The following is a 27,123-nucleotide window of genomic DNA, read 5'->3' on the forward strand; positions in this document are numbered from 1 at the left end:
GCAGACTAGCAATGACAAAAAGGGTATTCCTAGCCAAGAGAAGTCTACTAATATCGAATATTTCCCTTAGTTTGAGGAAGAGATTTCTGTGAATGTACGTCTGGAGTTCAGCATTGTATGGTATAGAAACTTGGGCTGTGGGAAAACCGGAAGAGAAGAGAATCGAAGCATTTGAGATGTGGTGTAACAGACGAATGTTGAAAATTAGGTAGACTGATGAGATAAGAAATGAGGAGGTTCTGTGCAGAATCGGAGAGGAGAGGAATATGTGGAAAACACTGTTAAGGAGAAGATACAATATGTTAGGATATCTGTTAAGACATGAGGAAATGACTTCCATGGTACTAGTGGGAGCTATAGAAGGAAAGTACTGTAGAGGTAGAGAGAGATTGGAATATATCCAGCAAATAATTGAGGACGTAGTTTGCAAGTGCTACTGTGAGATGAAGAGGTTAGCATAGGTGAGGAATTCGTGGCGGCCCGCATCAAACCAGTCAAAAGCCGTCGACTATAAAGCGTATATCGTAGTTGACTTATAATCCTATTAGTCATTTACAACCATGATAGTTGAACGGGTTCTGATCGATATGCTCATACAGGACTGTCAATGATGATCTACGGCAGGTCGGAATATTCTTTTTGGAGACAAACTATATATCTCAGTACATCACTGTGCAAGGCAGTACGTTGAGCACGTCAATTAATATAATTTTTTCGTTTAATTAAAGACATTAGTCTACGTGAAGAAATAATAAGCAGTCAATCAGTTGCAAAATGGAAGGTTTCTTTATACCCCTTGACCATGGTTTCAACGCTTGTAAAAACATTTTCGTCAGAAGGATGTTAATGACAGCTGGGTTACATGTAGCGGAGGTATGTTAAAAATAGCTGAAAGGCATCAGTAAAAAATAAAATTTCTCCTCCATATTTTACTGACGCCATTCGGCGCTTTTCTTAGCGCACCTCCGCTACAACATGTAAGTCGTCTCTAGAATACTTCTGAAGAACATGTTTTCATAAACGTTGAAACCATGGTCAAGAAGTTTAAATAAATCTTCCATTTAGCAACTGATTGTCTGTTTACTATTTCTACGCGAATCCTTATGTTTCTGCTCCATCCATGTACAAAAATTTGAAGACATTAGTTATCTATCCGAAATCAGTAGCCTATGCGCTACTTATTCATTTATGTTTTCCTGGTTCCGTTGCGACAACTGAATCTCAGAACGAATGATTTTGCAATTCTCAAAATACTAACAAATAATTTAAAAATGAGAAACTAAAACAAAAGAAAAAAGGGAATATTATTTTGTTATGGCTACGTGTCTAACCGTTTAGAATATGCTTGCAGTGTCGTCCGATCAGTTTGAAGATTAATGACTCTCGCAGATCGCTAAATGTAAGTACCGAAAAATAGGCCTTTTCATGTGCCGGAACAACGGTTATGTAATTCACGATAACAAGCGACGTTCTTTGTTATGTTGCGTGCTTTGTAGGAAACTGAAATATAGTATATACATCTTATTTGTTATTAAATCGAAAACTAATTTCAGGATCCAGTGTTTTACTACTGAAGGTGACCTTTACTTGTGTTCATCCAATCACACAACCGATTATTATAATTATTTTTTGGTAATCCCCCTAGTAACTAAACAATGGCATTCCTCTACCCCTGAATGTACAAAGCATAGTATTGTTACAAGTAACGTTCTGAGAATGAAAAGTCTCTGCCACATTCCAATCATTTAATTCTGCCTTCATTTAGACAGATCTAAAAAGTATGCATTCGGGACCGATATGCTGGAGTTGGTAGCCACGTGTGCATGAGGTGTGCTTGGCTGTATGTATCAATGGTGTGTGTGTCTCTTATCTTGATGAAGGCTGTGACCGAAAGCTTTGTGTGTCTTTTAATTGTCTGTCTGCAACTTAACGTGACTTTTTGCGGTAAGTAACAATGTGTCTTTTCCTGCAGTGTTAATATTCCTATTTTCCATTATTTGATTTCAAAATGCTTTTGATTTCTTCATGCAGTGAACTATTCACGTGAAAATAGCAAGCTGATTTGTGCTGAAAAGCGTGTGTTAAAACTTCCGTTCCAAGCTCATTAAAAGACCTGTGGATGGCGAGACGATACTAGTTCGAGTGTGGGATTCAAACTTTGCCTCAGCATGCCGGGTGTTTATTTCAGGGGAACAAGGGAGGAGCATTTCTTCAGCAAGCTGATAATCCATGTAAAAATTTCTTATTATTTAAAATACTTTTTACAGCTTGTCAAAAATATCTTTGTACAATGAAACACAAGCATCTTTTCCCTAGGCTATGATATATTTGAAAGAAAAAATTTGTATGCATCTCATGACTTTAACTCACACAACGCATCTATAAAAATTTCTTTGAAGAATTAATGGAATACAAGTAAGTTGAGGATTGAAAGTACTCAACTAATTAACCTTTTCTAATTAACATTTTGTAAGTAAGTTGCATACAAATTGTCTCTTTGATTTGTATTTTGGAAAAAGTTGTAGAAGTCGACCAGTGTCCTCTGATAAAGTTCTAGGAAAGCGCACTCTGTGGTTCACAGGCGAGGCATCGTTTCCCGGAGCAGTAAAGAATCAAAAGTCGCAGAGATACACCTGTATCTGCGTAGAACATTTCTTGATTTGCCGTGTTGAAGTGTCCTCCTCGTTTTTGACGAGTGCAGTGCAGTTCTGAAACATAAACTACTGGATATGCCGAGACATCTACATTTAACGCCAGTGAAACAGTCAGAGGTAAACAACAACAATATTCTAAATTACGATCAGCAGAGTCGTGCATTAACCCTCTAACTTTTGTGAGCTATTATTAAGTATAAATTTACGTGAACTGCTTCAGACTGAAATGGTATTTACAAGGGAAGAACAATAACCTACAACTACGTAACTGTGATACAAACCAGATTGTTCATTTTTATGACATCCAGATGTACAAGTACATAATACTCAATTAAACTTGAGTATGTGTGTTGCTGTGCAGCTGGTCATTATCAATGCTGTTTATCTGGTGGGTTGGCGTGTAGTACTGAAAAGAGGAACACATAATTAAACGGGAATAAATTATTTATTTCTTATAAGTTAACGGTATCACCTATTTAGTGCCACTACTGAACACGTATAGCTACAGTTCGTGGTTAGCTGTGTTCCTTATTTTTGATGATACGGGTTTATTTCGGTTTTAACAATACTAAAACTGAGTTTCCAAAGTTAACAGGCTGTCGAGATCAAAATTCACTGCCTGACAAAATGTTTAACACCCGAAAGGTGAGGAGGAAACGAAATGGAACCTCACAGGCTGAGAGGGTATGTGATGTTATTGCAGTTACTATATAATCGATTGAAACGTACGAAGAGATTAGCAGTCCTATCCCGCTTATCAGTACGACGTTGCATCCTCTTTGGTTTCGACGCATGCACTGATTCGCTTGTGACGGGTATAAGGCCGTTGTATTATCTTTTGTGCCAAGCTGACCCACAAGTGCTGTAGCTGGACCTTGATATTTTGGACACTGGTGCTGGCACGGAGTTTACGTCCGAGCTGATCCCATACAGGCTGTGTCGGGGACGTAGCTGGGGATCGTAGGGGTCACAGGAAAACCCAACACTACGAAAACAGTTCATGGAGACTAGTGTCACGTGTGGACGAGCATTGTCCTGTAGTAAATTGGCACCACTGTAAAATCATATGAGAGATAACACGCGTGGGCACAGAAGTCCCGTGACGTATGTTTGTGCCGTCCAAGCTCCTTCACTCACTGCCAACCGTGACCTGAGGTTGTCCTCCATGTCTTCCGAACCCACGACACAGATGTAACACAGCTGTGCTTTTCCAAAACATTGGAAGTACGTGAGCATACTCGCCAACGATAGTGAGCCTGATGACAACATTAAATACACGACGCTAACGTACTCCACTGGCCGCTCTGTCACAGAAAATTTCGTCTCTAATTATTTACAGACCCGTCGATGGCTTATAAATGTACGAATTTACATTTGCATTAGACCATGACCTCCAAGTGCTTCACTTCTTCTATCGGGCAATGTACACTGAAATCAGAAGCTCCTAATACATCGATCTATTCGGAATGTATATTCCGTGAATTCAGTGTTAGAAGGTTGAACTTTGTATATTAATAGTGAAAAACTACGATTCTCTTAGTTCCCGCACAATCTCATTACCTAGACATATTTCATGCTCATAACAATGTTCCGTATTAATCTCAATCAGTTTAGAACAGTAGTTGGCTGCAGCTACCATAATTTCCAGCCGTAATTTTCATAACTTATATTTTTCGCATACATACGCACACACACTTATGTACATTGAGCTGTACATTAAGCTGGCATATTCTACCTTGAGCCAGTCTTATATCTCTTGTCTTTACTCTCTAAATTCAGTCTTTTCCACGCCAAAAGTTGTTTACTGTGACATGAGTATAGTCAGCTGCTGTTACATTAGTTACAGTTTCCTACATATATAATTCTGTATAATTTTTTTTACGAAAAAGTAAGTCTCCTTTCTTAATTTAATGTTATTCCAACTATATCTACACAAATAAAATTAAAGTTAAATAGTGAGTAATTATAGCAGACGTTTCTCTTAATAAACATTATGCGAGTTTCGCTGCCATTTTATTATTTTAGGTTATGTTAACTATTTACTAAAGAGGAAAGTCCTGCCTTGAGGCATTTGGTGGTACTGCACCATGAAGAGAGACCAACCTACTTTATAGACATTTACGATATGGTAACAGATATTAAGGATACAGATATGCTACATACGCATAAAACTGACTATGTATTGTGATTCATTTTAATGAAAGAGTTAAATAAGTACCTCAAAAACACAACAATTGTGTCTGCTATGATAGTACAAGAAAACATGCCCAGGTACAAGCCCTTCTCCCACATAGCTTCACCTAGCTTTTTTCGGCTGTTTAATCAGTAAGTAAGTAGTACATTGGATTTCACCATCTTCTATTACTCAATAACCATAGATGAAAATAAAAATCTGAATTTTATGCTCTACTATGTCATGCAGAAACTACTGACGATGCGATAACAGGTAACTATTAGGATGTAGAGGCAACATTTCGACAAATTTACCGTATTAACCTCTCGTATCATCAATGGTCTACACACAAAACTAGAAAACTAAATGTTGACATGTCCAATAACTTATGTATTCATGTTGAATGGAACTAATGCAGATAAGAGAGAGAGAGAGAGAGAGATAGATAGATAGAGATCTGAACGCATTTCGAGAAACAGAGGTACTGAATTTGTCCTGAGTGCGTGCATAAATGAGGTAACTAGCACGTTATCGTATTCTCGATAGACTTTCAGACCTTATCTCCTTCTAAGAGGTCGTTGCACCAAGCTTTGATATTCCTTGTAATGTATTCCGACCTTCACTGTATGAAGTACCACTCGCAAAAGGATCTAGCTAATCTTACCCTTTGATTATTAAAATCGATCCCTGCTCCAATTGTCAACCTTGCTTTCGCTTTCATAGCATCAGACAGTGACATCTGTAAAGAAAAAATATTATCAAAAAAACTTAAATTCTTTTAGTAGATAAAGGTACGTTTATATACTTAACCATATGCTTTATCCTGTGGGAAGCCACAGCTCTGGAAACACATTTTGATAAATGACGAGCCGCAACAGCTGTTAAATGATCTTTTATTGAATCGACCAGTTTCGCAGCCATAGCGTCAACCTCAGGTATTTATCGAAGAGGAAATGGTGAAAAAGTAAGTTAAAAAGCGTTGTCTGTACGCCACAATAAAAAGAGATGTAATAAACAACGGATATTTACTATATGGGGTGGTCGACTCCATCGTTCCGCCGATTTTATTACCTGACTACCGTTAATTTGTGATTTGACTAATAACGTTGGGCCATCCGTTTAAACCCGGTCTGGACTTTACATGAATGGATTGTGAGTGCTCCTATACGTTACTTACTGCATCATTATCTGATTTGGGCTGCAGACAACACTGTTATTAATTCTTTCCCCATTACGATAGACAGACCTGTATCTGAACATGTTTCAATAAAGTATCATTTAACAGCTATTGCGGTTCTTCATTTATGTAGAATCAACTATATGACTACAAACACCTGCAGTTATTCAGCAATATGAAATCTGGCAGAGTCAAGACATGTTTTTAAGGTGGGACATAGACTTTCTTTCTACACTCCTGGAAATGGAAAAAAGATCACATTGACACCGCTGTGTCAGACCCACCATACTTGCTCCGGACACTGCGAGAGGGCTGTACAAGCAATGATCACACGCACGGCACAGCGGACACACCAGGAACCGCGGTGTTGGCCGTCGAATGGCGCTAGCTGCGCAGCATTTGTGCACCGCCGCCGTCAGTGTCAGCCAGTTTGCCGTGGCATACGGAGCTCCATCGCAGTCTTTAACACTGGTAGCATGCCGCGACAGCGTGGACGTGAACCGTATGTGCAGTTGACGGACTTTGAGCGAGGGCGTATAGTGGGCATGCGGGAGGCCGGGTGGACGTACCGCCGAATTGCTCAACACGTGGGGCGTGAGGTCTCCACAGTATATCGATGTTGTCGCCAATGGTCGGCGGAAGGTGCACGTGCCCGTGGACCTGGGACCGGACCGCAGCGACGCGCGGATGCACGCCAAGACCGTAGGATCCTACGCAGTGCCGTAGGGGACCGCACCGCCACTTCCCAGCAAATTAGGGACACTGTTGCTCCTGGGGTATCGGCGAGGACCATTCGCAACCGTCTCCTTGAAGCTGGGCTACGGTCCGGCACACCGTTAGGCCGTCTTCCGCTCACGCCCCAACATCGTGCAGCCCGCCTCCAGTGGTGTCGCGACAGGCGTGAATGGAGGGACGAATGGAGACGTGTCGTCTTCAGCGATGAGAGTCGCTTCTGCCTTGGTGCCAATGATGGTCGTATGCGTGTTTGGCGCCGTGCAGGTGAGCGCCACAATCAGGACTGCATACGACCGAGGCACACAGGGCCAACACCCGGCATCATGGTGTGGGGAGCGATCTCCTACACTGGCCGTACACCACTGGTGATCGTCGAGGGGACACTGAATAGTGCACGGTACATCCAAACCGTCATCGAACCCATCGTTCTACCATTCCTAGACCGGCAAGGGAACTTGCTGTTCCAACAGGACAATGCACGTCCGCATGTATCCCGTGCCACCCAACGTGCTCTAGAAGGTGTAAGTCAACTACCCTGGCCAGCAAGATCTCCGGATCTGTCCCCCATTGAGCATGTTTGGGACTGGATGAAGCGTCGTCTCACGCGGTCTGCACGTCCAGCACGAACGCTGGTCCAACTGAGGCGCCAGGTGGAAATGGCATGGCAAGCCGTTCCACAGGACTACATCCAGCATCTCTACGATCGTCTCCATGGGAGAATAGCAGCCTGCATTGCTGCGAAAGGTGAATATACACTGTACTAGTGCCGACATTGTGCATGCTCTGTTGCCTGTGTCTATGTGCCTGTGGTTCTGTCAGTGTGATCATGTGATGTATCTGACCCCAGGAATGTGTCAATAAAGTTTCCCCTTCCTGGGACAATGAATTCACGGTGTTCTTATTTCAATTTCCAGGAGTGTATATTTTTTCCAGCTCTGACGTGGTTGGGTCACTCTGTGCCTCACCATTCACTTCCCTTAAAATTTTAGTTGTCATTACTAAAAACGTTAAGTTTCTATCATATTTACTCATTATGTCCTTCATGTGACACAACTAACTGTACACACAGACGTATCAGAACTCAAGTGATTGTTCAGAATTGCGTTCTGAGTATTTAGGTACGACGGCCTCACGGCCATCTACGGCTCATTTCAGAATTACACACATCAAAAAAAGTTTATCATCATCCCGGTCCCCAAAACTCCTGAAGACAGACGTTGACTGTGGATATTGTATCACAGACACAGTCCCTTTGACTATTCAGAGATGTCACTATACCCGCCTAAAGCTGTAAATAACCATGGATCAGCTGCGGTTATTAGAGAGAGGGGGTCCGACAGTCGATCAGTTCCTGTCATTCCACCAGAAAGGAGGTACACGGCTCGTGTTGTCTGTAGTTCAACCATGCCTAGACGGCCAATACCGCGGTTCGATCGCGCGCGCATTGTTGTTTCCTGCCAGGAATGGCTCTCAAAAAGGAAAGTGTCCAAATGTCTCGGAGTGAACCAAAGCGATGTTATTCTGATATGGAGGAGATATAGAGAGACAAGAACTGTAGATAACATGCTTCGCTCAGGCCGCCCAATGGCTACTATGAAGTGGATGACCACTACCTACTCATTATGGCTCGGAGGAACCCTGACTGCACGAAAACATGTTGAATAATGCTTTTCGTGCAGCCACAGCACGTCGTGTTACGATTCAAACTCTGCGCAGTAGGCTGCATGATGCGCAACTCACTCCCGACGTCCATGACGATGTCCATCTTTGCAACCACGACACCATGCAGCGCCGTACAGATGGGCCCTACAACACTCCAAATGGACCGCTCACGATTGGCATCACGTTCTCTTCACCGATGAGTGTCGCATATGCCTTCAACCAGACAATCGTCGGAGGCATGTTTGGGGGCAACAGGGCCAGGCTGAACACCTTAGACACACTGTTCAGCGAGTGCACCAAGATGGAGGTTCCCTGCGGTTTTGGGGTGGTATTATGTGGGCCGACGTTCGCCGCTGGTGATCATGAATGGCGCCGTAACGGCTGTGCAGTACGTGAATGCCATCCTCCGACCGACAGTGCAACCATATCGGCAACATACTGGCGAGGCTCGTCTTCATGGACGACAGTTCACGCCCCCATCGTGCACATCTTGTGAGTGACTTCCTTTAGGATAACGACATAGCTCGACTAGATTGGCTAGCATTTTCTCCAGACATGAACTCTATCGAAGATGCCTGGGATAGATTGAAAAGGGCTGTTTATGGACGACGTGACCCATAACCACTCTGAGGGATCTACGTCGAATCGCGGTTGAGGAGTGGGACAATCTGGACCAACAGTACCTTGATGAGCTTGTGGGTTGTATGCCACGACGAATATAGGCACGTACCAATGCAAGAGGACGTGCTACTGGATATTAGAGGTACCGGTGTGTACAACAACCTGAAGCACCACCTCTGAAGGTCTCGCTGTATGTGGTGCAACATGCAATGTGTGGATTCCATGAGCAATAAAAAGGGCGTTAATAATTTTTATATTGGTCTCTATTCCAATTTTCTGTACTGGTTCCGGAACTCTCGGAACCGAGGAGATGCAGAACTTTTTTGATGTGTGTTTTTGATTTCTTTCCTCAACTAGCTCCGAATCTGTACTGCACTGAAAACAAGGCACAGCAGTGCAGATGACGGCGGTATGAACTTTGTATCTTGTTTCCATTATCTCACGGTACCTGCTGTTGACAAGTCTAATGCGCTCTTTAACTCGTTGTTCTCAAGTTCGCGTTCAGTGCTTTTCGTTTCTGTCTAGGGTTTTACTCTCCTTCAGTGTTAGTCGGGCGTTAACAGAGGTACGCAGAAGTACTATGGATAGGTTTACTCTGATAAAGAGTTGGACGATACGCATCTCGTGTATGGCTTCACTAAAAGCAACAACACAATGCCGAGCTATTTCCACATAAGCGGCTAACGCATCACAGCACTTTTCCGTCTTAAGTTTCTTGCATTACTTTGTTTCGTGCATTCTACGTTTTGGTTATTGCATTTTACAGGCTTCTTCACTGTTTTGATTTTCACAGCAACAGGGTTATTGTGGTCACAAACCATGTACGCAAGAATCACAGTACTGCTTTCTAAAGACCCGTTAGAGACTGTGGATCATTTGTAGCAAAACACTCAAAAGTTCCCTCTCAACAAGTTTGACGGTGATGTTGTGATTCATCTTGTATTTTGAAATCTGTGCCGTTAAGATATGTAGTATTACTTTCTCTTGTAGTATAAGGTAAAATGTGACGACTCACCTTCAATTTAGACGCTTCGACGTGAGATTTGTAACAAAACTCCAACAGTGCCACAGCCATGGCAAACAGTAACCCTCCAATCAGGATGTAAAATATACCAGCGACGTTGCTCAGTGAAAGTTCATTTCGAGATGCATCCTACAAAAAGACATTAGAAGAGCATCGTAGATTTAAGACTCATGAGAAACATCACTTATGCTGTTTGACACAAATGCTTAACTTTACAAAAAAATCAAAAGGGAATCCTACGCTATGTGCCATTGAAGTGTCCTTACCTGCTTGTCACTATGTTTGCATTCCGTGCGGTCGTACCACCAACGGTTCTTAAGTTTTGTCAGCTCTCCATTTTCTGTCAGAGAAAGCACTGCTAAATTTATTTTCTCCCTGCAATACAGATGTAAGATAGTTACTGCTGACGTCAAGCAGAGTTCGACAAAATTTATTCGAAGGACGAATAACAAATACGGATAAAAATTATAATTCACTGTTTGCGAAAAATAAATAAAATATTTTTCAAAGTATTATTCATTTACACGAATAAAAACATTACTTGTCATCTTTGAATAAAACTGGTTACAAATAAATTACAAATCCAAAGATTCTTACTGCTCCAAACAATCATTTATAAAAGAAATTTACATTTTGTTGTTTCCAAATTAATTATAAGAGAAATTCCCTTTTAAACATCTCATGAGACCTTTTTTTGTTTTTGAAGAGTTACCATTCTGGTATATTGGAACTATACCAATATATAGAAAATCACCTTTATGTAAGAATAAAAGTTTATGATATTCAAATCAAGTTTGTCTTTAGCAAAAGATTGAAAATCATTAGTTCCCATAGAGATTTCGGACAATAGTTCCATTGTTGTCCCACATCATCTACACCTCTTAAATTCAATCCAATTCTAAATCAAAAAACTGTCTTTATTTCAAACTGTTCAATCAGTTTCTCTTTTTTTCGGTATTGTTTTTATGATTATTGCTGTAAACTATTCTTTTTAATCATGGTGTAAAAGGTCCATGATTAAGTAATTTGTTGCTAGCGCACTCGAGCAGATGTAATTTGGACGGATTGCTCATGCGCTGCCTGCGATATGTAAGGTATAAGAGAATGTCAGACCAGAGAGCTGTGTTGTCAGCAGTAGGAGTAAGTAGTTGCTAGCGAGCAGTCGTGTTTGTGGAGTTGGGTGCGCCGGTGGTGGGGAGCGATGGCGGAGCCTGAGCATTGTAGTATAAGGTAAAAGCACGCTAGCGGATATGTACTATTGTTATATCAGATCCCATGTAAAATTTCAGAAAAACTCTTAATAATAATCTTTCTCATAAAAAAATTAACTTTTGACAATTATTTATTTCAATTTAAAGAATTCACTAATTTCTCCAATCCATTGTCATCCTGGTTATTGTAAAGAAAAATCAGTTGTTTCTTTTTATACATGACAAATCTATTGGTCAGCATTGCACAGGGCTGTGCCAGAAAAGTTTAGTTTCATATAGGAGCAGATATATACGCGTTATCCGGCGACTTGACTGATGTAAGAATTTTCAATTTATTCAGTATGATCTTTCAGGGCCATGACGCTGCACTGCTGACGTCGAAAATTTACCAGTTTAAATTCACAGTCAATTATTGAAAGGTTATAAGTGAGTCACATTTTTTATTGAGAGATTAGTCACATTTTATTATTGATATTTTACGCAATTTATTTATTGGGAGGTTACGCTAAATGTCAATGTTATATTTATATTATTTTGCTGTGGGGAGGTTACAGTGGGTGTGACAGTGGTGTAATGATCACTTTTACTCCCTTTACTGTAGAACGACGAAAAAGTCTTTATAAGGCCATTTGATATTTTCTCGATAGGAAACTAACTGCCAATGTTCTGCACTTTTTAAGCAGATTGCCCTCTGGTTTCCGACACAAGTTTTTGCCTTGCACTGTATGTACAGTTGCAGGAAATGTTATGAACTCTTTCACGTATTGACAGTGTTCATTACGAAATCTTTGAGTCCCAAAAGTCTGCACTGACGTCTCTTGAAATGACACATTGTTCCATCTCATCTTGTAGTGTAAATCTTAATCAGAGTTTGTGCTGAATAACATAGTGTGAGTTTGGATGACCAGCACTATTCAACGAACTGCTGCTTCGATAGTATAGCAGCTAAGGCCACTTGGCAAAAAAGCACTTTTGTGGTATTTTTTTCGCTTTAAAGGAAGCAAACCTATGTTAGACAGGATGGTTGACTTAAGTCCTGTAGTGTTTTCCAAGACCTAGTTCCGTTGTGGTGATATACCAATGCCTTTCTCCGATACTCTGAAACGAATTATGTACCCGCCATAGAGACTTATAGTTTCATATGGACTTTGAAACGTGGTGCAACTTCACTTGGCAATTTTCTCTTTTTTATAAATGGAAGAAACAATAAGTGATAGGAAATATCCAAAGACCAATGGAGCATCTTAGCCCAGACCCTTCGCTATGTGCTAGGGCTGTTCATCACATAATACCTCAACTGTTTAAGTATTTATTTGTTCACATTTCCGTCTTCTCTTCGGTGAAACATATATCTCCTGCTGTACAAGTGCTCACAGCTTTTGTGGGATGCATTTTAGGGCCCATTTATTGCTTTGAACGATCGTTCCCGTCATATCCATGACTACTGAGCATACCTCCTGTGACATTTTGTCTAAAATAACGCACATTTAGGTGCCAAAAATGTGATGTTTCTTCTGCACGTACGTGAAGTTTCAATCCCGACGTATGGCAGAACCTTAGTGAACTGCCGAAATGGCGCCTATGCATGATACTCGTTATAAGAAATATGCTGAGTAATCGAATTACAGGAAAGAATACACGGGGAACATCCATAAATGTTTTTATGCAGTGTACGGTAATGAAGAAGTTACTATGAGTGCTGCTGGGCGATAGGTAAGGAGAGTTAAAGCGTCAGGAGTGCAGAGACCGAACTTCACGATCGGTCACCTAAGGGGCGTGTTTCCACAGTCACTGCTTCCAATATGGCGAATTGCGTGGATGCCATTAATCGTGCAGCCCGGCGCATCATAACTCGACAAATGGCACTACGGTTATTGCTGTATATTATTCATAACGATATTCCTTTGATTTTCTGGTGAACTTGTGTGCAATACGTTAGTCCAGACAAACTGCGTAATTTGCTGATATATTCAGGATTCTGGAGATATTACACTAACGAGGAACAAGACGGCATAGGCTAAATACGAGGGTCGTTCATTAAGTAATGCCCCAGAACATATTTATTGTTAAGAGTCAGAATTTGGTGACAATATACCTCAAGATGTGTTATCCGTGTCCGATTTATCACTTTCTATGGCCGTACGCCAGCGTTGTGGAAGAGCATCTATTCCCTGCTGGTAAAAGCTCTTGTCACGTAGGCGTAGCCATGTTTTCATTACACGACTGACACTCTCGTAGTCTTCAAAGGCCGCGCAGGGTAGCCGCGCGGTCTCAGACGCCTTATGATGGTCCGCGCAGCTCTTCCCTTCGGACGTTCGAGTCCTACCTCGGGCGTGTGTGTGTGTGTGTGTGTGTGTGTGTGTGTGTGTGTGTGTGTGTGTGTGTGTTGTCCTTAGAGTTAGTTCGTTTAAGTTAGATTAGGTAGTGTGTAAGCTTAGGGACTGATGACCTCAGCAGTTTGGTCCCATAAGACCTTACCACAAATTTCCAATTTCCATCTTCAAAGTGTCTGACAGAAAGGCCTCTCTGTGGGTCTCAAAGTGGTCCAACATTTCGGAAATGGCGAAGCTTAGGGACTGATGACCTCAGCAGTTTGGTCCCATAAGACCTTACCACAAATTTCCAATTTCCATCTTCAAAGTGTCTGACAGAAAGGCCTCTCTGTGGGTCTCAAAGTGGTCCAACATTTCGGAAATGGCGAAGCTTAGGGACTGATGACCTCAGCAGTTTGGTCCCATAAGACCTTACCACAAATTTCCAATTTCCATCTTCAAAGTGTCTGACAGAGAGGCCTCTCTGTGGGTCTCAAAGTGCTCCAACAATTCGGATCAAATGGCGTTTCTTTGAATCTTGTGGTCCACTGTGAGCATTCGTCGAACACAGCGGAGCACCTCTTTGAATATCCGAGAGTCTCGTTCATTGCAGACGCACTTCCAATGCTGACTGACAGTTGTAGAGCCAATTGGCAAGTTGTGATGCGTCTGTCGGCACGAATAATGGCATCAGCTCGATTCAGCATACCTGGAGCAGTGGCTGTGACGGGACTCGCAGAGAATGGCAGTTAATGGAGCTCTGTTTCTGCTTTTCCTGAGGCTGCAACTGTCTTTGCCCTTCGCCCAACTGTACTCCTGTCATCTCCTATCAACAGCAGCATCGCCATACACTGCACGAAAACGTTTATGGATGTTCACCACGGTTTCTTTTTCTGCACACAAGAATTCAATAACAGCACACGGCTTGTAACGTGAGCCGTCCGTATGTAGATGCCATTTTGACGCTATACTACGGCTCTGCCTTCTGCCAGAACGGTTCGACACTTCGCCGGCGGACGGAACAATCACCACATGTGAAGCACCTACAAGGACGTTTGTCTATGTATATTAATGGCATTTAATAAAGAAATTGGGGCATTACTTATTGAACGACCCTCGTATATTCTTAATGCAAAAAAGAACAGCCGTCGGCTCCAGTTGACCGACAAATGAAGATAATCATCTTCAGCGGAACACCACCATATCTTTCCCATGCTACTTCTTACAACGGACGTTTATGTGGGAAAAAATGTCTACAAGGTTAATCAGATGAAAAATTGTTGGTCCGAACATCCGTACAAAGGACTTGCAAGTTAATAAAAACTGAAAGGTATATTTAATTACAACAACATATCCTCAGTACTGAAGCAAATCGCAATTATCAGTTTCATGAGAGTCGCAGTTCATACAATTTTCCAAGAAGCCAACAGTGAGAGGTATCATTTGAGTGGTTTAATGGTAGTACGGGCTGCGGTTTGGTTAGGATCAGACGCCATAGTTAAGGCTAAATAAAGTGGGCGGTGGGAGGGTTCAAAACAATGTACTCACTGTTTGTAACTGAATAATTTCGAACCAAAACGACTTCGGTTATTAATCTCATGCAGAGGTTAGTATCATATCAGTTGTGGGTAGGTGGAATCTGCATATGCAGATGGTGTGAATAGGATAGCGAGGTAGTATTGCAGAAGACGGTTGAGTAACAGCAATTGGGCCATATTTTTTGAGACCAAAGTTGCTTTGAAGCTGTACCGGAAATGTGAGAAAATTCACGAGATACAGCTACTGAGACAGAGAGGGTTTAGAATATTGCCACAAACATGTCGAGCAATCCGCCATATTTGAGATAAGTTCGAAGCTGACGTAATTATTAAAGTTATGCAGAAGACAAGACAAGGCTGACTACCAACAGCTGTAAATCCAATGCCTGGTCTTGTGCTGGCACTTTCGTTCTGATCACCAAAACCAGCACCCGTGAGCACGTGATAGTGGGGTGAGCCGGTCCGGTGTAAGACGCGTTCTGTAGGCTGCAAAATGGAATGTGTGTATTCTGAGACTGCAGCACGCGAAGAACGAGGACCTTCCTCTTCTAATGACTGTATACTGCGAGTGGTACTCGCACATGATTGGTGAAGTGAGGGCCTCGCAGCAAAATGTATGTATCCTGATAAAGCACAGCTCCATCTTAACGGTATTATTACCCGCCAATATTGTGCCTTCTCCGTCCTGAAAATTGTCACCTTCATGTGAACAAGGTAGTGAATGTTCGGGAGTTTCATGTTTGTTCGTTTGATGGGTATATTATTTATTATTGTTTCGTAGCTTGTCAGAAGTGTCTAGATATGTTTCAGACAAAGTTTCTGCCCTAACTTTCTCATAATATGGGTCTACAAGTTGTATAAATTATTGAAAGAATGTCATATTCCTCTTAGGGTGAAACTTTGTTTTTTGCTACAATTTGAATGTTTTACCAATGTCAAGCAAAATAATAATTGATGCCATGCAAGGTAGTATCCCACTTTACAACACCGGAGCTAACACCCGTGATCGCGGATGTAAGTGATGTAATAACTTCACTCGAGACATTTCTCTTGGAATTTGAGACTCAAAAACCATTTCCTCTCTCATTGTCTCTCTCTTTCTCTCTCTCTCGCTCTTCTTTGCATTGTGTATGCACTCAGATATCGATGCTAACAATCTGAAGCGCAACAGGTCTTTCTGTGAGAGTGGAAGTAGTAGTGTCGGTCGAGAGCACGGAGGCAGAAGACGTGTCACGATGTCCTCACGTCGGTGATGGCAGATCCTACCACTTTCAAGGCCTGATTTCATTTATATAGCGATAAGAGATTTAGATGGCTTAACTACGACTGAGGATGGAATTCAAAGTAAAATTCACAAGCATAGCGCTAAAGCAATTGGAAGGTTAGGCTGCTGATTGTTAGTCCGAGTTTGCTTCTCAGTTAATGATACATCCTTACCCTCAAAACAATAATAATTATTGTCCACATTGCGTTCATAAATATGCTGTGGTTATTAAATGTAAATGTAACTTTGAAACTGAAATAATTTGTTAATGTGGCACTCAACCATTATTGGTATATACTCATTGAGAGGCATTTCACCATTTTTAATACTTGGTCGTGATGATTTCTGAGGCTTTTAAATAGATTTAATTTATGAAATCCCTTCTTACAAGTTATTTAGTATTTAACAAGACCCAAACAAACTCCTTTTAATTAAATTCATTATTAGTAAGAATAAGCTTTAGCCCCTACTGTTGCATGTTGCTCCAAATTGCTGTAAACCACTTAGAGAAAGGCAGTCATCTAAAGAGGAGAGTGCAAAAGTTAGGACCAAAACAGAGATACTGACACACCACAACATGTCATGTTGTCCAATACAGTAAATTCCGTTGCACAAGTCAGATTCTGTATCACTTGCAAATTCTTATTCAAATACGCAGTCAGGTAGCTTATCCGAATGCTTTTTAAAGTTTTCCAAGTAACGATCTGTTGAGGGCTTAAATGACAGTGAAACTGACACCCATACATATTGTTATGCAGGTTAGATTCTGATTACTGATACCTGAGGTTGCTTATCGAGTCCTTTTACACAGACGAACTTATTAATATAATATTATATTTACTGTAGCTACGTTACATATTAGATGCATATATGTTACAACTGTCATGTAAAATTTTGTAAAGGACATGTATACATGCCGGAAGATTTTAAAGTCTGACAGATACTGAAACAAAATCTTCTGCGATACCACTTGAAAATGGCCCAAAGGCCTAAACTGCAGTGTTGCGAAATAAATAAGCTCTAAGTCGACTGTGAATATAATCTACTGAGCTGTGATACAGAAATCTGGAAGTTCTACAGAAGTCAAAAGTGAAATCAATTGTCTCCAAAAGAGAAGCGATATGGTCAACAGCAGTTTCAGAGTATTCGTTAATGGCGATGTTAACCACAAGAACGTCACACTGTTAGAAGATGGCACGGAAATGAAAAAAAGACTTGGAGACTATTTCTAGTATTAACAAATTGAATAGAAGTTCGACTTACGTGCAGATAAATGAATGCTAATTCAAAGAAATCAGAAAAAGTTACATTCACAGGATGTAAACGTCCAATAGAGGTACAGGCAAGTCACTGATACCGTAACAGGTCGATTGAGGCCGTAAGTGTTGACAGAGAATCTGACGGATTTTCAAGGGGAATCTTTATAAAGGCAGACGATGTTGTTCTTTAGAAATCCCTCTGGCTGATCCTGGAACACCTCTGTTTGAGGCAGACCAAGCATTTGCATATTTCGTTTGAGAACAGTCAGAATAATATGAGACTCTAAGGTGTAAAGTCACATAAGGACACATTTACTTTCTTCATACATTAACGGAAAAGGACAGACAGTTGCTTGGTAGCACTGTACAGTTGCTTACAGGTTCTACAGAGTGAAGCAGAACTCCACCGACAAACTTTCAGAGGTCTTACTATGGAACAAAATAAGGAAAAACATTTAGTAAACATGGACTGTAGAATACATAACATAAGAGCTTCGAGCACTTTATCGTCTTCCCTACTGGAGCACTCACTTACTGGACCGTTTATTTTCTCTGTTGTCGTCCTTACTACCACTTCTGACAGCTTTTGGACAGAGTTTTGGTTCACCATGTACATTTATGTGAATATACACTCGTGCTTATAAATTAAGGATAACGCTGATACATTGTGAAACAACGCTCTGGTGGGCACTTTGCGCGTTTAAATCACCTCGGGGTATGAACATGCGGTCGTCCCACGGTGGTGCTGGCAGCAGTCTACATACCCACAGGTGTGTTGGTGCACATCAGAGTACGGTGCAGCGAGTAAGTGTGCAGACGTTTCCAGACGTGCTAATGGTGACTGTGTGTTGAAAATGGCTCAAAGAACACATATTGATGACGTTATTAGGGATAGAATACTAGGGCGACTGGAGGCTGGTCAAACACGGTAGGTCTTAGGACGGGCGCTCCGTGTGCCCCAAAGTGTGATCTCAGTATTATGGCAACGATTCCAGCAGACAGGAAACGTGTTCAGACGCTACAGTACGGGACGTCCACAGGGTACAAGACCACAAGAAGACCGATATCTTACCATCAGTGCCCGCAGACGGCCACGGAGTACTGCAGGTAGCCTTGCTCGGGACCTTAACACAGGAACTGGAACAGTCATCTCCAGACACACAGTCTATAGACGACTGAACAGACATGGTTTATTCGACCAGAGACCTGCAAGGTGCTTTCCACTGACCCCTGGTCGCAGGAGAGCCCGTAAAGCCTGATGTCAAGAACACACTACGTGGTCATTGGAACGGTGTTTATGTTCACGGACGAGTCCGGGTATAGTCTGAACAGTGATTTTGCCGAGTTTTGATCTGGCGTGAACCAGGAACCAGATACCAAATCCTTGAAAAGGACATATATGGAGGTCGTGGTTTGATGGTGTGCAGTGACTGGTGCACGTACACCCCTGCATGACTTTGACAGAGTAACTGTAACAGGTCAGGGGTATAGGGATGTCATTATGCACCAGTATGACCGCCTTTTCAGGGGTGCAGTGGGTCCCACCTTCCTCCTGATGAATGATAATGCACGGCCCCACCGAGCTGCCATCGTGAAGGAGTACCTTCAAACATACGATACCAGGAGAATGGAGTGGCCTACGTGTTCTCCAGAGCTAAACCCCATCGAGAACATCTGGGATGCACTCGGTCGACGTATCGCCGCACGTCTTCAAACCCCTAGTACACTTCAGGAGCTCCGACAGGCACTGATGCAAGAATGGGAAGCTATGTCCCAGCAGCTGCTCAACCACTTGTTCCAGAGTATGCCAACCCGTTGTGCGGCCTGTGTTCGTGTGCACGGTGATCATATCCCATATTGATGTCGGGGTACATGCGCAGGAAACAGTGGCGTTTTTGTAGCACATGTGTTTCGGGACGGTTTTCTCAACTTGCCCCCCTTCTAACAGCCGTGTACCGCAAGTCTCTAGAGGAACGGAAGGTTCCAAATGATTGGAAAAGAGCACAGGTAGTCCCAGTCTTCAAGAAGGGTCGTCGAGCACATGCGCAAAACTATAGACCTATATCTCTGACGTAGATCTGTTGTAGAATTTTAGAACATGTTTTATGCTCGAGTATCATGTCGTTTTTGGAAACCCAGAATCTACTATGTAGGAATCAACATCGATTCCAGAAACAGCGATCGTGTGAGACCCAACTCGCTTTATTTGTACATGAGACCCAGAAAATATTAGATACAGGCTCCCAGGTAGATGCTATTTTTCTTGACTTCCAGAAGGCGTTCGATACAGTTCCGCACTGTCGCCTGATAAACAAAGTAAGAGCCTACGGAATATCAGACCAGCTGCGTGGCTGGATTGAAGACTTTTTAGCAAACAGAACATAGAATGTTATCAGTGGAGAGACGTCTACAGACGTTAAAGTAACCTCTGGCGTGCCACAGGGGAGTGTTATGGGACCATTGCTTTTCACAATATATATAAATGACCTAGTAGATAGTGTCGGAAGTTCCATGCGGCATTTCGCGGATGATGCTGTAATATACAGAGAAGTTGCAGCATTAGAAAATTGTAGCGAAATGCAGGAAGATCTGCAGCGGATAGGCACTTGGTGCAGGGAGTGGCAAGTGACCCTTAACATAGACAAATGTAATGTATTGCGAATACATAGAAAGAAGGATCCTGTATTGTATGATTATATGATAGCGAAACAAACACTGGTAGCAGTTACTTCTGTAAAATATCTGGGAGTATGCGTGCAGAACGATTTGAAGTGGAATGATCATATAAAATTAATTGTTGGTAAGGTGGGTACCAGGTTGAGATTCATTGGGAGAGTCCTTAGAAAATGTAGTCCATCAACAAACGAGGTGGCTTACAAAACACTCGTTCGACCTATACTTGAGTACTGCTCATCAGTGTGGGATCCGTACCAGATCGGGTTGACGGATGAGATAGAGAAGATCCAAAGAAGAGCGGCGCATTTCGTCACAGGGTTATTTGGTAAGCGTGATAGCGTTACGGAGATGTTTAACAAACTCAAGTGGCAGACTCTGCAAGAGAGGCGCTCTGCATCGCGGTGTAGCTTGCTGTCCAGGTTTCGAGAGGGTGCGTTTCTGGATGAGGTATCGAATATATTGCTTCCCCCTACTTATACCTCCCGAGGAGATCACGAATGTAAAATTAGAGAGATTAGAGCGCGCACGGAGGCTTTCAGACAGTCGGTTTTCCCGCGAACCATACGCGACTGGAACAGGAAAGGGAGGTAATGACAGTGGCACGTAGAGTGCCCTCCGCCACACACCGTTGGGTGGCTTGCGGAGTATAAATGTAGATGTAGATGTAGAACTTACCATCAATACCGTGGACGTATCTGGGTCGTGTGAACTCCCTATGTGCCCATGCTATTAGCGCCAGATTTGTGTAGTGCCATGTTGTGTGGCACCACATTCTGCTATTATCCTTAATTTATGAGCATGAGTGTACATGGGACCAAGTGTGTGAAACATTGTAGCAAGTAAATAAAATCCAGTAGAGACCAGAATCAGAGTATTCATGGGCCTGCAAATGGCCGTTAGCTGTAGCTCCAGATGAGACACACACGGAGTACCTGAGGGGCGAGCCTAGGGGCGTGGCGACCCCGAAGCCCTTGGCGTCCAGGTTGCGGCCGACCTTCATGGTGTCGCACGGCTCCCGCTCGTTGGTGTAGTCGTTCTTGGGAGACTCGATGAGCAGCGCGTACTTGCCCTTGGAGGTCCTCACCCGTCTAATACCTTCGTCGTATGTTCGCACGAACACGTGCTTGCGTGAGTTCATAAACTCCCACATCTTGCTGTACAGCGTGATCTGTGACCGCTGCAACGAAAAACAATGTAGTCCGTACACAGAACACTCCTATTTAACAGATGGTACATTTTTTCTCGTCACGTATGCTAGTAATTTGCAATAAGGACAGTGGGGTTAAAATATTAATCGGTCCCATATTAAGGGAAAGGGGGGGGGGGGCATCAGTGGGAACATAAAAGAACATTCGAATAACGGTGGTAATGAAATGAGACTTAAACAATATCTACAACACGTAAATGAGATTTCTAAAAAGGATCAAAGAATTTTATTGGTTGTAGGGGAAAAGTAATCACGAATCACGGGCTGAAACAAAAAATGGACGAGACTAAATTACTCAGTACATGAACACAAGCGTAATAGGTTAACAGACTTAGAAGAGCTCGATAAAGGTGCGAGCAGCTCTTGGGGTTCTATCGCAAAAGTCGCTGTGATCATCCCGTGAAAAGGAACAGAAGAATACAAATAGGAAAAGGAACGGTAGAATATACAGGGTGTTTCAAAAATGACCGGTATATTTGAAACGGCAATAAAAACTAAACGAGCAGCGTTTGTTGCAATATGCTTGGGACAACAGTACATTTTCAGGCAGACAAACTTTCGAAATTACAGTAGTTACAATTTTCAACAACAGATGGCGCTGCGGTCTGGGAAAAACTATAGTACGATATTTTCCACATGTCCACCATGCGTAGCAATAATATGGCGTAGACTCTGAATGAAATTACCCGAAACCTTTGACAAAGTGTCTGGCGGAATGGCTTCACATGCAGATGAGATGTACTGCTTCAGATGTTCAATTGTTTCTGGATTCTGGCGGTACACCTGGTCTTTCAAGTGTCCCCACAGAAAGAAGTCACAGGGGTTCATGTCTGGCGAATAGGGAGGCCAATCCACGCCGCCTCCTGTATGTTTCGGATAGCCCAAAGCAATCACACGATAATCGAAATATTCATTCAGGAAATTAAAGACGTCGGCCGTGTGATGTGGCCGGGCACCATCTTGCATAAACCACGAGGTGTTCGCAGTGTCGTCTAAGGCAGTTTGTACTGCCACAAATTCACGAAGAATGTCCAGATAGCGTGATGCAGTAATCGTTTCAGATCTGAAAAATGGGCCAATGATTCCTTTGGAAGAAATGGCGGCCCAGACCAGTACTTTTTGAGGATGCAGGGACGATGGGACTGCAACATGGGGCTTTTCGGTTCCCCATATGCGCCAGTTCTGTTTATTGACGAAGCCGTCCAGGTAAAAATAAGCTTCGTCAGTAAACCAAATGCTGCCCACATGCATATCGCCGTCATCAATCCTGTGCACTATATCGTTAGCGAATGTCTCTCGTGCAGCAATGGTAGCGGCGCTGAGGGGTTGCCGCGTTTGAATTTTGTATGGATAGAGGTGTAAACTCTGGCGCATGAGACGATACGTGGACGTTGGCGTCATTTGGACCGCAGCTGCAACACGGCGAACGGTAACCCGAGGCCGCTGTCGGATCACCTGGTGCACTAGCTGCGCGTTGCCCTCTGTGGTTGCCGTACGCGGTCGCCCCACCTTTCCAGCACGTTCATCCGTCACGTTTCCAGTCCGTTGAAATTTTTCAAACAGATCCTTTATTGTATCGCTTTTCGGTCCTTTGGTTACATTAAACCTCCGTTGAAAACTTCGTCTTGTTGCAACAACACTGTGTTCTAGGCGGTGGAATTCCAACACCAGAAAAATCCTCTGTTCTAAGGAATAAACCATGTTGTCTACAGCACACTTGCACGTTGTGAACAGCACACGCTTACAGCAGAAAGACGACGTACAGAATGGCGCACCCACAGACTGCGTTGTCTTCTATATCTTTCACATCACTTGCAGCGCCATCTGTTGTAGAAAATTGTAACTACTGTAATTTCGAAAGTTTGTCCGCCTGAAAATGTACTGTTGTCCCAAGCATATTGCAACAAATGGTGTATTTCTATCGCTGCTCGTTTAGTTTTTATTGCCGTTTCAAATATACCGGTCATTATTGAAACACCCTGTAAATAGGAAAGGTATTTTATATACAAGCCTTAAATGTCGGGCCGTTATCCAGATTTTTGCACAGAGTGCTGAGAAAGAGTATCGATGGAATATATACAAGGTCTACACGACTCTGTCCCAAAGTATTTAGAAACATGCCTGCTGTATGTGAATATGTTGTACTCCAAAGACGTGAATCTTTAGCAGGCGGGTACACGTGAAGATGTGTTTTCTTTCGTGAAAAAAAAATTCACCTTTTGTTGGTGAGCATTGGCCAGGGGTTGATAAAGAACGTTTCCGTAGCTGTATGTTTAAAGCACGGGACTCTGGACTGTGAAAGTGGGCAGGAAGGAAAAAGCAAGAAAGAAATCGAAATTAAATTTTCACTGTTGAAACTTTCTGGCAGATAAAGTCCGTGTTCCAAACCAAACAGGATTCGGAGGCTGAAGAGGTACTGGCGGAGCGAAGCTGTGATGGCAGGTGGTGAGTTGTGCCCGGATTGCTCAAGAAGGTAGAGACCTTGCCCGCGAGAAACAAAGGTTAGGTTAGTGTTTTTTAACGTCCAGTCGACAACGAGGTCATTAGAGACGGAGCACAAGCTCGGGTTAGGGAAGGATGGGGAAGGAAATCGGCCGTGCCCTTTCAAAGGAACCATCCCGGCATTTGCCTGAAACGATTGAAGAAAATCACGGAAAACCTAAATCAGGATGGCTGGAGACGGGATTGAACCGTCGTCCTCCCGAATGTGAGTCCAGTGTGCTAACCACTGCGCCACCTGGCTCAGTCGCGAGAAACAAAGACTCCAGAGCCGGCCGAGGTGGCCGAGCGGTTCTAGGCGCTACAGTCTGGAACAATTTGAAAGACTCCAGATTCGACTGCGGGTCAGTCGCACAGTTTTAATCTGTCAGGAAATTTCAGGTTCAAAAAAAGGGTTCAAATGGCTCTGAACACTATGGGACTCAACTTCTGAGGTCATTAGACCCCTAGAACTTAGAACTAGTTGAACCTAACTAACCTAAGGACGTAACACATATCCATGCCCGAAGCAGGATTCGAACCTGCGACCGTATCGGTCTCGCGGTTCCAGACTGCAGCGCCTAGAACCGCACGGCCACTTCGGCCGGCGAAGTTTCGGGAAAGACCATATCAGAGGAATGGTATGCAAAGAAACGTTTTTTAAGAGACCGATTGATGGTGAGAATTAATAATGATATTATCCAAATCTATATGTTTGCGGCACGGAACTGTGAACGCTAGAAATATACGGTCAATAAAGAATTAATAGTTGATAGCTAAAGCTGTAATAAAGCCGAAGTTTGTTTGAAGGCCACAGTGTTTTATTAAGGATGTTCCAATTGAAAATGATATGACTTAGTCTTCTTTCTATGATTCAATTGACTCACCAAGACAGACAAAGGGCAACATAGAGTCGAAAGTGAACTCTGAATCGTGAAGAAACTCGGCATTTTTCATAAATAAAAATCAATTTCAAGAGCGAAAGGAGCGACAAGTAACAGAAAAATTGTAGGAATGACTACTGAGGACAGAAATCTGTAAATGAGTCCTATCACAAGAAGGAAAGAAGCATAGTAGGGAATGTGGTAACACATACAGGTGTACTTTGGTTTTACAGGGTCTAAGAGAGAGTGAAGGCATGGCGATTTTGTGGTACGAATGACGATTTACTGCAGATATGTCATGGATGGAAAGTATTGTCAAAACGGGTAGTTGATCAATAAACTAGAAAAAAGAAGTGAGAGAATGAAAGCGATAACGTGCTTCCATAAATATTTACTGTATTAGCACTAGGCTACATTTTTTTTAAGTAGTCCATTTCAAGAGGGGCGTAATCTGTGAGACGCATCATATATATATTCTACAGAGAAGATTATTCCTAAATTCTTTTATAACATCGGACATATCGACACTGCTTCGTAACAGGAAGCGATTCCAGCTGAAGTTTTTTTCTGAGAAATAACGTTATGTAGTAGCGTGTTCTGACACACGACGCGATTTCGTACTCATTCACCAATATCATATTTCTAAGAAACACTAAGAAGTGTAGGTGGACAACTCGTGTCCTGGATTACCCTGAAGAAGTCCCAGGTGGAGCCGTGGTAGAGCGTGCCGTACTCGACCTCGGTCTGCGAGGCCAGGTCCTCGGGGCTGTTGATGGGCGCCACCATGCGCTCGACGGTGAGGAAGGCCGCCAGGTTGGCCGTGTAGGACGAGATGAGGATCAGCGTGAAGAACCACCACACGCTGCCCACGATGCGGCCCGAGATCGACCTGCGCACCACGCTGCAGAGCTCAAGCCCATGTTCGAGATCCACGTTTTCACACAAACTTGCACTCTGAGCTCCATCTAAGAGCAAAAGTAGGACCGTTCATGAATGTCACAGACGATGAAGCCCGTGTTGTACTCAGTCTTCCCTCCCCTCATAGTTCCGCCATGTGGCCCATTATTGAGAGTATTTGAAAACAATTCTGCTTGTCAAGGCTGTATCTTCTCCACGATTGAAGACGGAATTAGGGATGAATTTTATCTTATGCCTAGGATTACTAGGTTATTCCTTACATAAGAATTATCCGATTTCACATGTGCATGTACTACACTACTGGCTATTAAAATTGCTACACCAAGAAGAAATGCAGATGATAAACGGGTATTCATTGGACAAATATATTATACTAGAACTGACATGTGATTACATTTTCACGCAATTTGGGTGCATAGATCCTGAGAAATCAGTACCCAGAACAACCACCTCTGGCCGTAATATGGCCGTAATAACGGCCTTGATAAGCCTCGGCATTGAGTCAAACAGAGCTTGGATGGCGTGTTCTGGTACAGCTGCCCATGGAGCTTCAACACGATACCACAGTTCATCAATAGTAGTGACTGGCGTATTGTGGCGAGCCAGTTGCTCGGTCACCATTGACCATACGTTTTGAGTTGGTGAACATTTTCTGTATCCAGAAAGGCCGGTACAGGACCTGCAACATGCGGTCGTGCATTATCCTGCTGAAATGTAGGGTTTCGAAGGGATCGAATCAAGGGTACAACCACGGGCTGTAACACGTCTAAAATGTAACGTCCACTGTTCAAAGTGCGTCAATGCGAACAAGAGGTGACCGAGACGTGTAACCAGTGGCATCCCATACTAACACGGGGGGTGATACGCCAGTATGGCGATGACGAATACACGCTTCCAATGTGGGTTCTCCGCAATGTCGCCAAACACGGATGCGAGCATCAAGATGCTGTAATCAGAACCTGTATTCATAAAAAAAATGACGTTTTGCCATTCGTGCACCCCGGTTCGTCGTTGAGTACACCATCGCAGGCGCTCGTGTGTGTGATCCAGCGTCAAGGGTAACCGCAGCCGTGGTCTCCGAGCTGATAGTCCACGCTGCTGCAAACGTCGTCGAACTGTTCGTGCAGATGGTTGTTGTCTTCCAAACGGGCCCATCTGTTGACTCAGGGATCGAGACGTGGCTGCATGATCCGTTACAGCCATGCGGATAAGATGCCTGTCATCTCGACTGCTGGTGATACGAGGCCGTTGGGACCCAGTACGGCGTTCCTGAACCCACCGATTCCATATTCTGTTAAGAGTTATTGGATCTCGACCAACGCGAGTTGCA

General features: G+C 43.0%; 1 protein-coding gene across 1 annotated transcript in view; it reads right to left on the minus strand.

The window, feature by feature from the left end:
• Positions 1 to 2,244: 2,244 nt before the first annotated feature.
• LOC126188129 (glutamate receptor 1-like) overlaps positions 2,245 to 27,123 on the minus strand; it is a 559,761-nt gene continuing 534,882 nt past the window's right edge. Inside the window, exons 14-20 of the mRNA XM_049929607.1 lie at positions 25,566 to 25,764; positions 21,239 to 21,483; positions 10,313 to 10,421; positions 10,038 to 10,175; positions 5,492 to 5,566; positions 2,936 to 3,060; positions 2,245 to 2,708 (exon numbers count right to left, since the gene is read on the minus strand). Coding sequence (XP_049785564.1) covers positions 2,986 to 3,060; positions 5,492 to 5,566; positions 10,038 to 10,175; positions 10,313 to 10,421; positions 21,239 to 21,483; positions 25,566 to 25,764 — 841 coding nt within the window. The 3' untranslated portion in view covers positions 2,245 to 2,708; positions 2,936 to 2,985. The remainder of the gene's footprint in view (positions 2,709 to 2,935; positions 3,061 to 5,491; positions 5,567 to 10,037; positions 10,176 to 10,312; positions 10,422 to 21,238; positions 21,484 to 25,565; positions 25,765 to 27,123) is intronic.

Source organism: Schistocerca cancellata, chromosome 5 (assembly GCF_023864275.1).
Source record: "Schistocerca cancellata isolate TAMUIC-IGC-003103 chromosome 5, iqSchCanc2.1, whole genome shotgun sequence".
NCBI lineage: Eukaryota > Metazoa > Arthropoda > Insecta > Orthoptera > Acrididae > Schistocerca > Schistocerca cancellata.